The sequence below is a fragment of the Oncorhynchus masou genome, chromosome 5 (genome assembly GCF_036934945.1).
Source record: "Oncorhynchus masou masou isolate Uvic2021 chromosome 5, UVic_Omas_1.1, whole genome shotgun sequence".
Taxonomy (NCBI): domain Eukaryota; kingdom Metazoa; phylum Chordata; class Actinopteri; order Salmoniformes; family Salmonidae; genus Oncorhynchus; species Oncorhynchus masou.
In genome coordinates, this window is record NC_088216.1 from 54,169,094 (window position 1) to 54,185,909 (window position 16,816).

General features: G+C 42.3%; 1 protein-coding gene across 1 annotated transcript; it reads left to right on the forward strand.

The window, feature by feature from the left end:
* Window positions 1-7,745: 7,745 nt before the first annotated feature.
* On the forward strand, window positions 7,746-16,537 carry LOC135539867 (protein QNR-71-like). The gene is made up of 11 exons (XM_064966055.1): window positions 7,746-7,886; window positions 11,756-11,851; window positions 11,950-12,096; window positions 12,235-12,381; window positions 12,637-12,798; window positions 12,979-13,284; window positions 13,426-14,343; window positions 14,459-14,561; window positions 14,680-14,885; window positions 15,015-15,105; window positions 15,380-16,537. Exons 1-11 carry the CDS (start codon window positions 7,829-7,831, stop codon window positions 15,531-15,533), a joined length of 2,388 nt encoding a protein of 795 aa, XP_064822127.1. The 5' UTR covers window positions 7,746-7,828; the 3' UTR covers window positions 15,534-16,537.
* Window positions 16,538-16,816: the final 279 nt, after the last annotated feature.

Consider the following 16,816-nt stretch of genomic DNA (forward strand, 5'->3'; position numbering starts at 1 on the left):
GTAAAAGGATGCTATTGATTTGCCATCCCCACACGCTGATCTTGTGATTCCCATGTACGCACAGCTGTAAGGTCGGACGTCAGGGCAGGCATGATTGCAGCTTAGTCAATTCGTCCAGGCACCCCTATAAGGAACAGACATTACATATAGTACATTAAATTACATTTGTTCGAAATCTGTCAGAATAGGATAGATGGTGCTCATATTTGAAAAGTGATATTAATGAAAAAAGTGAAGTTAGAGTGACGTTAGAGCATATGGTGGAGTCATGGAATCTGGCCGAAAATTGTCTTTAAAACAAGTGTAGGGCAAATCATCAAAGGAACAAGACCCAACTTATGCATGGCAATTGCAATATTAGAACAAACACATTATGCAAAAAGTAAGAGATTAAACTTGAAAGGGTCAAATTAGTAATTAAAGAGTACAGAAGAAATCGAAAAGTCTGTTTCTTTATGGCCCTTCCTGGGAGGGGGGAGTAAAGAACGCCAATACATAACTATGACTTCATATCAAGGGTGCCTCCCAATAATCACTCCTTCTTTCTGAAGTGTACAGTTGTTCACTACTTCCCACATATTTAACAGCATTGGATTGGTGTAGGCATTGGGTATAGAGAGTTTCCATATACCAGTTATTTCCCTTCAAATTCATGAAGTGTACACTTCGGTAGAAATGAGAGATTATTGGGACACACACCTTGATTCAATTCTCAACTTCCTATAGTGACCGTTGACCTTTGCAACTCCATAAGACAACATTAGCAAAGAACTTCCTGCCTGTTCACAGGCTATAGGGCAGTTCAATGGTAAAAGATTCAGGTTTTTCGCTTATAATGTATGTCAAACAAAAACCGTTGCTTTCACAGTTTGACAAACCATACAACCCCATGCACAATAACTACTTTTAACAATTTACACAGAACATTTGACAAAAAAAATACACATTTTACTGGAAGAACTGTGCAGATGCAGAATCTGGTAACAGAATTTCTGTAAATCTGACCACATGTTCCAAAAACGTTGTTAAATATCTGTTCTGAATTAAGATTCAATGATGGCTGCAGAAAGAATGGGGTGTCAGCTGTGACATGACACTTGAATTTGAAAAAATTGCTTTTGGTTATTGAACTACAATAAGTGAAGTGGATTTACACCCTATAACAGAATTGCGGTAACATAATTTCATCATGGGTCCCTGATCTGCACTACACAGAAATGCATAATTATGGATATGGATGTCATTCGCTTCATGGTGATGTACCCTAAATAGGCACACAAAGGTAGAAATATGCAATATCTCCTTTGCATATTTATGTATTATTCTACACACTTCCTATTATTTTAATGAGTTCCAAACAAGACAATTTGGTCCAGACCATTAGAGTAGAGTATAGTTCAGTACTGTACATTATAGTGTACTCAACTCTAGTGTGCTCTGTACTGTACTGAACTCTACTCCACTATATTATACTGTACAGGACTGTACTGTATTTTTTAAATATTTTTTTTACCTTTTATTTAACTAGGTAAGTCAGTTAAGAACAAATTCTTATTTACAATGACGGCCTACAGTATAACTATTCTCTATTTTTCTGTACTGTACTGTGCTGACTAAACTTGTGAAACATAGACGTCTGGGATTGGTTCAGATTTGGTCCGGATCGGACAAAATTTGAAGCAATCATGGATGTCTATGTTTTGGCCAAATTAAGGCTTGTTAAGACGTCTGTGGATGTTGAAATCAACACGGGTCCAGACTGGATAAAAAAAATGTCTGTGGATGTTGAAATCAAATCCAGGGCAGATTGACCAGATTTCAACTACTTTTCAACGTCCATGGACATCTGGTGGTTGGTGCTCAGTGGGTGAGGATTCTGGTTAGAGTAAAGGGAAAGAGCGGGGGCTCATGGTAAGGTGTCAGCAAGTGCCAGGAGATGTGACATTAATTGGAGAGACAGAGAAGAGAGTGGGATTATTGTCCAGACTTCACACTTTTTCTTCAAACAACATAAAAAGACAAACAGTTATCAGCTGAACATAACAGTATTCCAGTGGAAGTGAGGACTGTAGCAGGTGACCCAACTGTGGTTTGTGACTAATATAATTTCCCATTGTAGCCAATTCAACTGCAGACATTTCGTGACTGATTTATTTTGGGGGGGGATTCTGTTACCGATTTCTTTCTCATTCATCATTAATGATTCATTCAGAATTATCTGTAATCATGACAGCATACACATTATTATAGAAGTGTTTAGAAACATTCTATTCTTATTTACAATAATAGTGACTCCAAAATGGCACATTATTTAGCATTCATTTATGTTGAGCACAAAATACTCTGAAACACAACCAAAACAAACAGCAAGTGCATCCAACAAGTTTGTAGAGTCATAAGCTTGATGTGATCAAGAAACCGTGTATAGATGGCAGCATTCGCCCTAAACTGAAAGCGTGAACCACTGCACTTAACCACGGCAAGGTGACTGGGAATACAAACAGTGTAGTTATTCCCTCTGTAAGGCAATCAAACAGACAAAACGTCAGTAAAGAGACAAATTGGAGTCAAAATTCAACATCTCAGACATGAGACGTATGTGGCAGGGTCTACAGACGATCAAGGATAAAAAAGGGGAAACCAGCCACGTTGCGGACACCGACATCTTGCTCCCGGACAAGTTAAACACCTTCTTTGCCCGCTTTGAGGATAACACAGTGCCATTGACATGGTCTGCTCTCAAGGAATGTGGGCTCTCGTTCTCCGTGGCCAACGTGAGTAAGACCCTCGCAAGGCTGCTGGCCCAAACGTTATTCCTAGTCACGTCCTCAGAGCATGCACAGACCAGATGGCTGGAGTGTTTACGGACATATTCAATCTCTCCCTATCCCAGTCGGATGTCCCCACTTATTTAAGATGTCCAACATTGTTCCCGTACCCAAAAAAAGCAAAGGTAACTGATTTAAATGAATATCGCCCGGGAGCACTCACTTCTGTCATGTGAAGTGCTTTGAGAGGCTAGTTAAGGATCATATCACCTCCACCTTACCTGACACCCTAGGCTCACTTCAATTTGCTTACCTCCTCAATACATCCACAGACGATGCAATTGCAATTGCATTGCACACTGCCCTATCCCATCTGGACAAAATAAATACCCATGTAAGAATGCTGTTCATTGACTATAGTTCAGCCTTCAACACCCTCCAAGCTCATCATCTAGCTTGGGGCCTTGTTTCTGAACCCCACCCTGTGCAACTGGGTCCTGGACTTCCTGACGGGCCTCCCCCAGGTGGTGAAGGTACAAAACACCTCCACTTCATTGATCCTCAACACAGGGGCCCCACAAGGATGCGTGTTCAGCCCCCTCCTGTACTCCCTGTTCCACCATGACCCAGTGGCCACATACGTCTCCAACTCAATCATCAAGTTTGCAGATGACACAACCATAGTAGGCCTGATTACCAACAATGATGAGACAGCCTACAAGGAGGAGGTGAGGGCTCTGGCGGAGTGGTGCCAGGAAAACAACCTCTCCCTCACCGTCAACAAAATGAAGGAGCTGATCGTGGATTTCAGGAAAAAGCAGAGGGAGCACGCCCCTATCCACATTGACGGGACCGCAGTGGAGAAGGTGGAAACCTTCAAGTTCATCGGCGTACACATCACTGACAATCTGAAATGTTCCACCCACACAGACAGTGTGGTGAAGAAGGTGCAACAGTGCCAAAACCCTCACAAACTTGTACAGATGCACAGTTGAGAGAATCCTATCGGGCTGTATCTCTGCCTGGTTCGGCAACTGCACCGCCCGCAACCACAGGGCTCTCCAGAGGGTGGTGCAGTCTGCCCAACATATCACTACAGCACCCGATGTCACAGGAATGCCTGTGTGGCAGAGGTGTTGTTGCTTACCTTCACCACCTGGGGTTGGCCCGTCAGGAAGTCAAGGACCCAGTTGCACTGGGAGGGTTTCAGACCCAGCACCCTGAGCATAGTGATGAGCTTGGAGGGCACTATGGTGTTGAAGGCTGAGCTGTAGTCAATGAACAGCATTCTCACATAGGTATTCATCTTGTCCAGGTGGGATAGGGCAGTTTGCAGTGCAATGGCGATTGCGTTGTCCATGGATCTGTTGCAACAGTATGCAAATTGTAGTGTGTCGTAAATTGTAGGTGATATTGCCCTTAACTAGCCTCTCAGCACTTCTTGATGACAGAAGTGAGTGCTAGGGGGTGATAGGCATTTAGTTCAGTTACTTTCACTTTCTTGGGTACAGGAACAATGGTGGATATCTTGAAGCAAGTGGGGACAACAGACTGGGATAGGGAGAGATTGAATATGTCCATAAACACTCCAGCCAGCTGGTCTACACATGCTCTTAGGATGTGGCATGGGATGCCGTCTGGCCCGGCAGCCTTGCAAGCCAGAGGGTTATCACACTTGATTGTCTGACTCACTTCAGCCACAGAGATTGGGAGCATACAGTCCTCGCGAGCGGTGATGGCCTACCTCGGCATCTCTGTGTTTTCCTCAAAGCGGGCAAAGAAGGTGTTTTGCTTGTCCGGGAGTGAAGCATCGGTGTACGTGACGTGGCTGGCTTTCCCTTTATAATCCGTGATTGTCTGGAGTCCCTGCCACATGCGTCTTATGTCTGAGCCGTTGATTTGCGACTCCACTTTGTCCCTGTACTGTCGTATTGCCTCTTTGATTGGCTTACGGAGGTCATAACTGATCTGTTTGTATATGTCCATGTTCCCAGTCACCTTGGTGTGATTAAATGTGGTAGTTTGCGCATTCAGTTTTGCGTGAATGATGCCATCTATCCACGTTTTTTTAAATTTGGGTGAGTTCTAATCGTTACAGTAAGAACAACATCCTCTATGCACTTCTTTACAAAACCAGTTAGTGTGTACGTCAATACTGTTCCAGAGGCGACCGAGAACATTTCCCAGTCCGCGTGATCAAAACAATCCTAAAGCATACATTCCGATTGGTCAGAACAACATTGAACAGTCTTTACCATGGTTGCTTCCTGTTTAAGTTTCTGCCTATAGGAGCAGGATGGTGGTGTGATCTGATTTGCCAAAATGGGGGGCAGGAGAGGGCCTTGTAGCCATCCCGGAATGGAGAGTTACAATGGTCAAGCGTGTTCTCGCTACATGTAGCACAGGAGATGTGTTGGTAAAATTTAGAGAGCGTTTTCCTCAGATTTCCTTTTTTAAATTCCCCAGCTACAATAAATGCGGCCTCAGGATATGTGGTTTCCAGTTTGTGCAAAGTCCAGTGTAGTTCCTTTAGAGCTGTCACAGTGTCTGCTTGACGGCAATGTACATGGCAGTGACAATAACCAAAGACAATTATCTCAGGAGGTAATGCTGTCTGCATTTGATGGTGAGGTATTCCAGATCGGGAGAGAAAAAGGACTTGAGTTCCTGTACGTTACTACATTCACACCATGAGTTGTTAATCATGAGACATACCCCTCAAGCTTTGTTTTTCCCGGAGAGTTCTTTCTTTCTGTGCGCACGATGTATGATGAACCCCACTGGCTGTATGCACGGGGACAATATATCTGCAGAGAATCATGATTTTGTTAAACAGAGTTTGTTACAGTCCCCTTTGTCTACTTTAAAATAATCGGAATTGGTGGATGGTTTGCTCGCCGCCCGAGCCTGATTAGAACGTCACCTCTCCTCCCTCTCTGATTGTTGACAATAGGAGATATTATAGTGTGCAGTAATATTTGACGTGTATATGATATTATAGATACCTCACATGTGACTCGTAATAAGACTAAGCAATTAGCGTATTAAAATGTTTATCTGACTACATAAAGATACTTAAAATATACACTCAAGTGTTAGGCAATAGGTTGATGTTGACAAACAAGAACTGGTCTGAGAATTGTCTATATCAAAGGCAGATATTTAATTAACATTGTACAATGAATGGATTCGCATACAAGGCATAAAGCTTATGTTACAAGTATTAAAAAGCATTACAAAGCATACTTCTAGGTATTTACAGTACCAGTCAAAAGTTTGGACACACCTACTCATTCAAGGCTTTTTCTTTATTTTTACTATTTTATACATTGTAAATTAATAGTGAAGACATCAAAACTATGAAATAACATGTAGCAACTGTTCACCCAGCTACCATCGAGCAGACGGAGACAGTACAGATGTATCAAAGCTGGGACCGAGAAACTGTTTTACCCACTTTATATGTATATACTGTATTCTAGCCATGGCTCATCCTCATGGATTATGTATGTATTGTATTGCTAGACGTTACTGCACTGTTGGAGCTAGAAACATAAGCATTTTGCTCCACCTGCAATAACATCTGGTGGGTTAAGAGTGTTGGGACAGTAATCAAAAGGTCACTGGTTCCGAATCCCCAAGCCTAATGGGGGAAAAATCTGTGGACGTGCCCTTGAGCAAGGCACTTAACCCAATTGCTCCTGTAAGTTGTTATGGATAAGAGCGTCTGCTAAATTACCAAAATGTAAAATCGGCAAATCTATGTTTATTTTTTTTATTTCACCTTTATTTAACCAGGTAGGCAAGTTGAGAACAAATTTTAATTTACAACTGCGACCTGGCCAAGATAAAGCAAAGGAGTTCGACACATATAACAACACAGAGTTACACATGGAGTAAAACAAACATACAGTCAATAATACAGTAGAAAAATACATCTATAATGTGATTAAATGAGGTGAGATAAGGGAGGTAAAGGCAATAAATAGGCCATGGTGGCGAAGTAAATACAATATAGCAATTAAAACACTGGAATGGTAGATTTGACTGTAGATGAGTGTGCAAAGTAGAAATACTGGGGTGCAAAGTAGAAATACTGGGGTGCAAAGGAGCAAAATAAATACAGTAGGTGAAGAGGTAGTTGTTTGGGCTATTTGTAGATTGGCTATGTACAGGTGCAGTGATCTGTGAGCTGCTCTGACAGCTGGAGCTTAAAGCTAGTGAGGGAGATAAGTGTTTCCAGTTTCAGAGATTTTTGTAGTTCGTTCCAGTCATTAGCAGCATAGAACTGGAGGGAGAGGCGGCCAAAGGAGGAATTGGCTTTGGGGGTGACAAGTGAGATATACCTGCTGGAACGCGTGCTACGGGTGGGTGCTGCTATGGTGACCAGCGAGCAGAGATAAGGCGGGACTTTACCTAGCAGGGTCTTGTAGATGACCTGGAGCCAGTGGGTTTGGCGACGAATATGAAGCGAGGGCCAGCCAATGAGAGCGTACAGGTCCCAGTGGTGGGTAGTATATGGGGTTTTGGTGACAAAACGGATGGTACTGTGATTTATTGCGTTTTTCTACCACAACCACTAAGCCATTAATTCCATAAGGTTCCCACTGTCTTGTGAAAATGGGAGAAGTATCACTCTTTACTTGTTGGAGAACATTGTATGTTTGAAATCGGATCATTTCCTAAATTCTTCAAAAGAAATGAAGCATTTTTTAAAAATACATTCTGACATGTAGAAATATTTTTGGGGGATTGATGGTAACACTACATTAAGGTTCATCCTTTTAGCTACTGTAATTATCCAATAAAACATTTGAAAACATAATAGCATTTCTAAAAAGTGTGTCTGTCTCTTCACACTGTTGATTATAATGGGAGGGGCTGGGTTGTAGCCTCCCTAAGATCAGATGCGAGAGGCAAGTTTATGGTAATTAAGGGTCCAAGACTCTTTTATAGGGAATCAGAATCCTACCACAAGTCTCTCTGGGTGTGTTGTTGGGTTTTTAAGAATTGGATAAGGGTAAGGAACTGGGCAGAGAAAGGACACACAACCACGCACAATGAGGACTTTACTGGCGGTACTGGTGTTGGCTATCTCATCAGCTGCTTTAGAAGCAAGTGAGTATATATGGATTACTTTCTAAATTACTATTTGATTAAACACTGGTTGCTCCATCCTGTCTTTCTTGAGTTATGTGCAGTGTTGGACGGGAGATGGGGCTGAGGTAGAATGAATTGAAATAATGGAAATATTCTCACTGAGTATTGCTAAGTACTCACTGAGCAATGACATTTGTGCAAACAATCCCTTTTAGTAGTGAAATGTTTGTTCTATATTTCCCCAAAATATAAACTAATTGCATGTTTTGTATTCCAAAAACTCTTACATTTGACTAATCAATACATATGATATAACTTGTCTGAGGATCTGTCAATCATCATATTATTAATGAGAAACAAGAACAGTTAATTGTATGGTTGTTTACACGCTAATGGTACTTGGACAAGCTCAACAAACATAAGTAATAGCGAGTAAGTGGTCTCCGTCATATCTTGAACTCAGTTTTTTAAATGGTTTCCTTTATTCTGAGGGTCTTTATAGAAACTGAGCTTTAAAGCCTGAACATTGTATTTTGCATTGCCATTGAAAAGGATTAATAATAATCTATGCATTACTGCCTCCTCAATACACTGCATATATACTCAATAAATATCTGTATATAGTAAAACGTTTCAATACTTGGTGACTATACAGGACCACCAGTGTCTGAAATTACAACATTTTCAAAGAGTATAGTATACCGGTATAATCTTCTAAATAACACCATTTTGTGCAGTTCATCTTTAAAGTGTGGAGAATTGAATTAAGAAGATCCTGAGTAAATTCATGTTAAGCTTCGACATGAGTTCATCATGCAATTAATTTTGGAAGTACATTTAGGGAATAATTCTGTAGACCAAAAAAAAGGTTTTTGGCATGCCTTGTCTACATTAATCTCACATTAGCAAGAATTCCACCACTGTGTAATATACAGTAGGATAGCATGTCTATTAACTACTGACAGGGTGGGCCACAGATTACATGCTTGTAATCAAGAATAGCGCAATCACATGCCAAGTTGATCTCCAAACCCTAAAATTCTTCTGTGCATTCTGTGCATCCTAATATTTTTTTCCCTGAGGAAACGTTAGTACTAAAGTTGTTGTTTCACTATCAATCATGAGGTTCAAAGTATTATCTACCAATGTGATGCATTTAATGGATATCCAAACCAAGCCACAAGCTGTAGTTCACTTGGTAGGAGATATCAGTCTTTTCATTGGCAATCAGTTTGAAGTGTGACTATGTGATTAATGACTGCACATGATAACGATATTATGGCTTGTCATTATGAGTGAGTCATTTTAGAGGATGCATTCCTGGGATTGTATGATAGTACTGTATATGCCAAGGGGAATACAAGGGGCTCATAATAACAGAAGATAATGTAGTTGTTGCGGTTTCCTAAATCCTGAACTTGCACCTAATGATACATAATCACGATTTCAGTCATATATCACACACTCGCGCGTGCGCACAAACTCGTATGTGTGACGTGCACACACAAACACACACACAGTGGTAGTAGAGTGAGCCCGCCCTGGTGTCTGAACTCCACAGAGGCTCTCCTCCTTCCAGCATTTGGGATTACGGCTGCCTGTGCTCAATTGACAGTCACATGAAAGGGATTGACGGGGATTGCAGGGGCCGTGTGACTCGCCTGGAACCTCCACCTCGCTCTCCCCCTTCCACAACCATCAAAGAAATACCTGAACTACCCACCACCGCTATCTACCCCCTCAAACAACTATATTTTATGCTTCTTTCAGTAAAATGGTAGTAAATGTCTTTTCCCACACCCCATCTTGTGCCCATTTGCCAAGCTGTAACATCATGATGATAACGTTTCCTCTACCCAGGGTAGGCAACAGGGCAGCGAACACTTCACCATATAATACGGTCAAAAAAAATGGAATAGCTATGGTTGTATTTTCAGGAAGGAGGGGTCAGATCCTGTAGGTTTGGAGAAGTAGAAATTGTGTCAACATGTTCAATAAGCATTTGAGCCATGGTTATATACATTCCAGGTCTGAGTAGTAGATCTTTGTATGACATTCACTCAAAGGACATTGTAAAAGTAAATGCTAATTAATTAGCCCGGTAGGTAGAGAGTTCTGGGTGCCAGGATCCTGTTCCTGACTAATGTCTAGACAATAGCAATGTTTTGATAAAATACCGTTTTCAACCTCAGATTTACATCTAGATTTAATTGTGGAGTGGTCAATTGGCAACTGGCCAAGTGGTCTTACAAACAGATTTACATTTAGGGTTTTTGCTGTTGCCTGATGGGAATACCTCACCACTGCCACTGGTGATGTTACATCACTGATTAAACCTCAATAATATGATAAATATGAATGTAGTAGTTCACTACAGTACCAGTCGAAAGTTTGGACACACCTACTCATTCAAGGGTTTTCTTTATTTCTGCTATTTTCTACATTATAGAATAATAGTGAAGACATCAAAACTATAAAATAGCACATATGGAATCATGTAGTAACCAAAAAAGTGTTAAGCAAATCAAAATATATTTTATATTTGAGATTCTTCAAAGTAGCCTTGTTGACAGCTTTGCACACTCTTGGCATTCTTGCTTCATGAGGTAGTGCCTTAACAGGTGTGCCTTGATTAATTTGTGGAATTTCTTTCCTTAATGCATTTGAGCCAATCAGTTGTGTTGTGACAAGGTAAGGTTGGTATGCAGAAGATAGCCCTATTTGGTAAAAGACCCAAGTCCATATTATGGCAAGAACAGCTCAAAAAAGAAAAGAGAAATGACAGTCCATCATTACTTTAAGACACGTTTTTTCAAGTGCAGTCGCAAAAACCATCAAACACTATAATGAAACTGGCTCTCATGAGGACCGCCACAGGAAAGGAAGACCCAGAGTTACCTCTGCTGCAGAGGATAAGTTCATTCGCATTACCAGCCTCAGAAATTGCAGCCCAAATAAATGCTTCACAGAGTTCAAGTAACAGACACATCTCAACATCAACTGTTCAGAGGAGACTGCGTGAATCAGGCCTTTGTGGTCAAATTGTAAGTCGCTCTGGATAAGAGCGTCTGCTAAATGACTTAAATGTAAATGTAAATGTAAATTGCTGCAAAGAAACCACTACTAACCACTACCAATAAAAAGAAGAGACTTGCTTGGGCCAAGAAACACAAGCAATGATGAGTCCAAATTTGAGATTTTTGGTTCCAACCGCCGTGTCTTTGTGAGATGCAGAGTAGGTGAATGGATGATCTCCGCATGTGTAGTTCCCACCTTGAAGCATAGAGGAGGAGGTGTGATGGTGTGGGGTGCTTTGCTGGTGACACTGTCTGTGGACAATGACCCAAAACACACCAGCAGGCTGTGTAAGGGATATTTTACCAAGGAGAGGGATGGAGTGATGCATCAGATGACCTGGCCACCACAATCACCCGACCTTAACCCAATTGAGATGATTTGGGATGAGTTGGACTGCAGAGTGAAGGAAAAGCAGCCAACAAGTGCTCAGTATATGTGGGAACTCCTTCAAGACTGTTGGAAAAGCATTCCTCATGAAGCTGGTTGAGAGAATGCCAAGAGTGTGCAAAGCTGTCATCAAGGCAAAGGGTGGCTACTTTGAGGAATATCAAATATAAAATATATTTTGATTTGTGTAACACTTTTTTGGTTACTACATGATTCCATGTGTGTTATTTCATAGTTTTAATGTCTTCACTATTGTTCTACAATGTAGAAAATAGTCAAAATAAAGAAAAACATTTGAACGAGTAGGTGTGTCCAAACTTTTGACTGATACTGTATGTCAAAGTGTGATCAACAAAAACATTGTTTCAATTAGGAGAACGAGAGAAAAAGTACCCTAAAACTTCAACCCTTTCTTTTTTCAGAGCCTAAAACACGTTTCACACGCTACCGCTCATGGAACTCACAAATGTATCCAGTGTGGAAAGATGGGGACTCCCGATACAGAGACTGTTGGACAGGTGTGTTCTCACTTTACTGCACATTTTTATAGACCAATCAACGTCTATCAAAATGTTTACCTCTTTCTATTGATGTATTTATCACTCTCTGTCACCAGGTGGCGAAGTTACATTCGATGTGAAAAACGATGCACCCACCCTGACTGGCTCAAAGGCAACCTTTAACATCAACCTTCGCCTTCCGTCAAACCAGACAGTACGTCCTGATGGACAGGTGGTGTGGGTGCATAACTGCACTGTCAATGGTGAGCTTTCCTTTCAAATTCAACCACTATACCATATCATCGACCCCACAGTTTTTTTTTGTCGTATAGGCCTACAATCTTTTTTCTAGTGTTCCTAACCTTTTATGTTAAACTGGGTGTGATCCTCTTCTCCTACAGGAACACAGTACCGTCAGGGCCAGGCTGTGTACCCCGACCAGGTCTCTGGTCATTCAGGAGAGTACAGTGGTGTTTTCCCTGATGGCACCCCCTTCACTGGGACAGCAGACAGGAAACCCCACTACGTGTTTGTGTGGACGACATGGGGTAAAAACAAGCTCTTTCATTTACAGACATTGATGTGAGAAAGTGCCAACACAATAACCCAATGCATTCTGGTATTGACCAAGCTGTGCGCAGTGTGCACTGGGAAATCATTCCTTTGATAAGAGGTTTTAAAGGATTAGTAAAGCAGCTGCTGTTCCTCTGAGCTTTGTCAACTCAAGGGTTGATCATCAGGCCATTCAGTTAAATTTTATAGCCGTTGCTGTGTTTTCTAACTACTGCTGCTTTGGATCCCAGGACGTTACTGGCAGGTGGCAGGCGGGCCCTCCTCTTCTCTCACCATCGGCACAGACAATGTGCCCCTAGGCTCTTACAACATGGAGGTGGTCATCTACCACTGCCGTGGCAAGGACAAGTTCATCCCTCTGGGCTACGCCTCCACAACCTTCTCCATCACAGGTGGGCAGCTGTTTAAGAGGAAACACTTACCAAATTTAAATGCACAAAGTATTATTTTATTTTAAACAGCAAATCAATCAACCCTAATTTGACTTCAATTGATCATTTTAGATCCTTTGAATTTATTCTCACGATCTTTCACAACATTAACTTGACATGTTTTGCCTTATGCCTCCCCAGACCAGATCCCCTTCACGGTGTCGCTAACCCAAATTAACGATGTGAACCAGGCTGATCAGAGCTTCATCCAGAACCGGGCCATTGTCTTCAGCATCAGCCTCCATGACCCCAGCCAGTACCTCAGCACCTCAGACGTCACCTTTAACTGGGACTTTGGTGACAACAGCGGTACCCTTATCTCCAAGGAGCGCCAGGTCACACACATGTACCTCACCGCTGGCACCTACAGGCCTCAGGTGGTCCTGATGGCAAGCATCCCCAACGGCTGTGACACGCCTGCAGACCCCACCACTGCTAACCCCACTGGTGAGAGACATCATTTTCTATTTTACAGCGCATCCATTTATCAAAAACAATATTTCCTTTACCAAAGTCATTTCATATTCAGTGCATATAACATATGTAACAGTTGTAAGTAAAATGTGTTGTTTTTGTGTTTTCAACCAGTATTGGCCAGAGCCCCTGCCATGGTTGTGGTGGTCTCTACCCCAGAGGCAGCTCCAGCTGACATCGCCCTGGATCTACTCGCCTCTGATGTTGCCCCGGCTGAGGCTGCAGATACAGTTGCAGCCAATGACACAGATGCAGTCGAAGCCGATGCCGCAGTCGAACCCGCAGACACAGCCAATGCCGCAGCCGAACCCACTGCCGAAGGCACAGCCTCAGAGGGAGTCGAGGTGGTTGCCACAGTGGCCCCTGCGACAGAGGATGCCACTGCTGTCCCAGCAGCAGAAGATCCAGCTGTTGTCTCGGCAACAGAGGACAATGCCGCTGTCCCTGCAGTAGAAAACGACGCCACAGCAGAAAACACGGCTGCTCCAGGCGTTGAGGACCCCGCCGCTGTCCTGGCTGTGGAGGGAGCCACAACTGTCGCTCCAGCAGCTGAAGAGGCAGCTGCTGAAACCTCAGTGGTACAGGCTACGGCCGCAGGTGTGCCCGTCATCGACGCTGCTTCAGTAGCTCCAGTTGCAGAGGGAGAGGAGGCTATAGTGGACCTGATGGCCACAGTCCTCCCAGAGATCCCCGTCGTAGCCTCCGTTGCTGCCACGGCGGAGGAGGCCTTGGTTGCCGATACTGGAGTGGAGGTTGCGGCTGCAACACAGGTGGCCCAGGCTGAGATGGTGGCCCCTGCTGCTAACGTCATTGTTCCTGCCGACACTGAGGCTGCCGCTGTGGTGGAGGTGGTGCCAGCTGGACCTGCTCTTGAGACCGAGGCAGCGCTAGAGGCAGAGGTCGTAGAGACTGTGAATGAGGTTGCAGCTGTGGCTCTTGTTGTGGCTAAAAGGCAGGTTCCGGAACTTACAGCAACTGACAACTGTATGATCTACCGCTATGGCTCCTTCTCGACCTCAGTGGATGTCGTCCGTAAGTCCACATATGTCCAGATACTGTTGACGTGTTTTCAATACAGTCGCAGCTGAGATGTAAAATGCAGGTGACGGTTGCTGATAATGATCTCACAATCTATCTCATTTCTCAGAGGGTATTGAGAGTGTGGAGATCACCCAGGTGGCCAACGTGGTGTATCTGGCAACTGAGGTGGTGCAAAATGCTGTGGACCTGACCATCACATGCCAGGGGAGGTGAGTAGCCAGCCAGCAGTGGAGACAGGACCCAAGGAACTGTGCACATTCTATTGAAATTAGCATTTTGAACATTGCCATCCCCTGCACTTCATATCTCCACCTTCTCTTTACTTAGCCTGCCCAATGAAGTGTGCACCATTATCTCGGACGCAGACTGCATCACCCCTGTGGAGACCGTTTGTAACAACGTGACACCCTCCCCAGATTGTCAGATGATACTTCGACAGTTTTTCAATGAATCTGGAGTGTTCTGCATCAATGTTTCCCTGACAAATGATGCTAGTCTGGCAGTGGCCAGTGCTAAAGTCAGTGTGACAGTGGGTGAGTGAAATTTAACGAACAACCGTACATAAAGCTTTATGAACTTCAAAAAATGTTTTCTATTACATTTCACTGATCTGCGGAGTGTACTGTACCATACCTTACTCATACTGTGTGTTGTGGTTGCAGGCTCCAACTCCTCCCCAGCAGGCACTGTGGCCGCGGTTCTGGGTGTCTTGGTCCTTGTCTGTGTTGTTGGTGCCATCGCTTTGACCTACAAGTGAGTGAAAGACAGTTCGAACCACCGTAAACTTTTCATGATGCAATGAAAGTCACACAATTCCTGGTTTCTCAAAATTGATACTTGATTTATGATCCACAAAAATGATTGACCCATAGTGGTCCAATAAAAAAAAGATCCCATGCCATTATTATGTGCATTATATAAAAGACTGCACATAATAATGGCATGCAATCTTTTTTTTATTGGACCACTATGGATCCCCTTTTTTCACTCTACAATGAATGTCAGCTAACTTGTGTTTTCCAACCAGGCGGTTTAAGCAGTATCGCCCACTGAGGGAGGACTCCACAGGTGGCAGCATGGGCAGCTCTGGAATCACGTCTGTGCCGATGCTGCTGTGGAATCTTCTGAGCCAACAGACACCAGGAGAAAGAAGCCCACTGCTTCAGGGAAGCGTGGTGTGAACACTCCGAACCATCTGCAATGATACAGCACAAACCCATGCATGTAAATATCACTCAGACACACACATCCACTCAGCATGCATGTGTACCCATAAAGACACATACTGTACACTTGCAGACTCAGACACACACAGCCACCCTATAATGTGGAGACAAACTGCAACAAGAACAAGCAATATAAATCAGTTGTTTTCTGTATTGTTACACTGAAAGCAAATTTAATAAAAACGATCGTGTATTGCTAAAGTTTTTCAACATAGAACAAAAAAGAAACCCCCAAAGGCAAAATTAACGTTTGTTTCTGGCATTGCATTACTTGTGACAAAATATAATATTTATTTTGACCCACATACTTTTTTATTTAAGAAAAACTGATTAAAGTCAAAAATCAAATAATTTATGCTGTACTTTTTGTGTACTTGTTACGCACTATTCTTTAGAATGTAATCATAACAATGAATGATTGTCTTTTAAGCTTCCAACATATTAATTTGCTTTGCTAACTGTTCTAATTTGAATTGCCAATAACATCACAGCACTTTTGTTTTTATAACATATTTAGTGTCCCCTCAAAAGGAAGTATTTACATTTCAGTGACGTAAGAATTTTCAACTATACCTCAAAATTATAACGTTCCGAGTCCGAACTAATCTTGCATCCTTGATTTTGTCCTCCATGCCCTTACGGGTTGAGTGGTTTATATATATATTATATATATAAAAAATGGCTTATTATTGAAAGGTAAAGTCTATTCAACATTTAACTGTTATGGGTTTTTTCATTACTTAGCCACGAATAAAGAGAAGGAACCCATTCCTGAAGTAGCACAGAGGTTTGGCCACAGGGTGTCATGGTAGAAGTACTGTAACATTAAAAGGAATTGATTGAAGTATAAGGCTAATGTACGTACTGAAAGGAATTAGGTTAAATCCAAGTAAGTTAGGGAAAATTATCTCAAGACTGAATAGAGCTCTAATTGTCATCACATTCAATACTAAAGTGTCCTCTTCTTAATGTAAACCAGTTGCTGTCCAAGGTAAGATTATATGATTTTTTTCATGAATGCTCATTAAATATAAATTACAAGCTATTGCTTTTATGCTATATTTTTCAGATTTAAAAAAAGAATAGCAGGAAATTCTCAAGGAAATTATCTCAGGGATTCTTGAAAGTCGGGACAATCCTTGTCCGGCAGCGAAACTTTTTTTACAGTTTAAAAAAATGAATTCTGGTATATTATTTGATATTAGAATGTACATTTAGGGACATTTTATAAGGGAAAG

Excerpts from the sequence above, each read along its gene's own strand:
- LOC135539867 (XM_064966055.1), top strand. The coding sequence starts at position 7,829 with ATGAGGACTTTACTGGCGGTACTGGTGTTGGCTATCTCATCAGCTGCT. Across the intron at positions 12,382-12,636 it reads GTTTGTGTGGACGACATGGG|GACGTTACTGGCAGGTGGCA; the intron begins GTAAAAACAAGC and ends TTTGGATCCCAG. Across the intron at positions 12,799-12,978 it reads CACAACCTTCTCCATCACAG|ACCAGATCCCCTTCACGGTG; the intron begins GTGGGCAGCTGT and ends ATGCCTCCCCAG.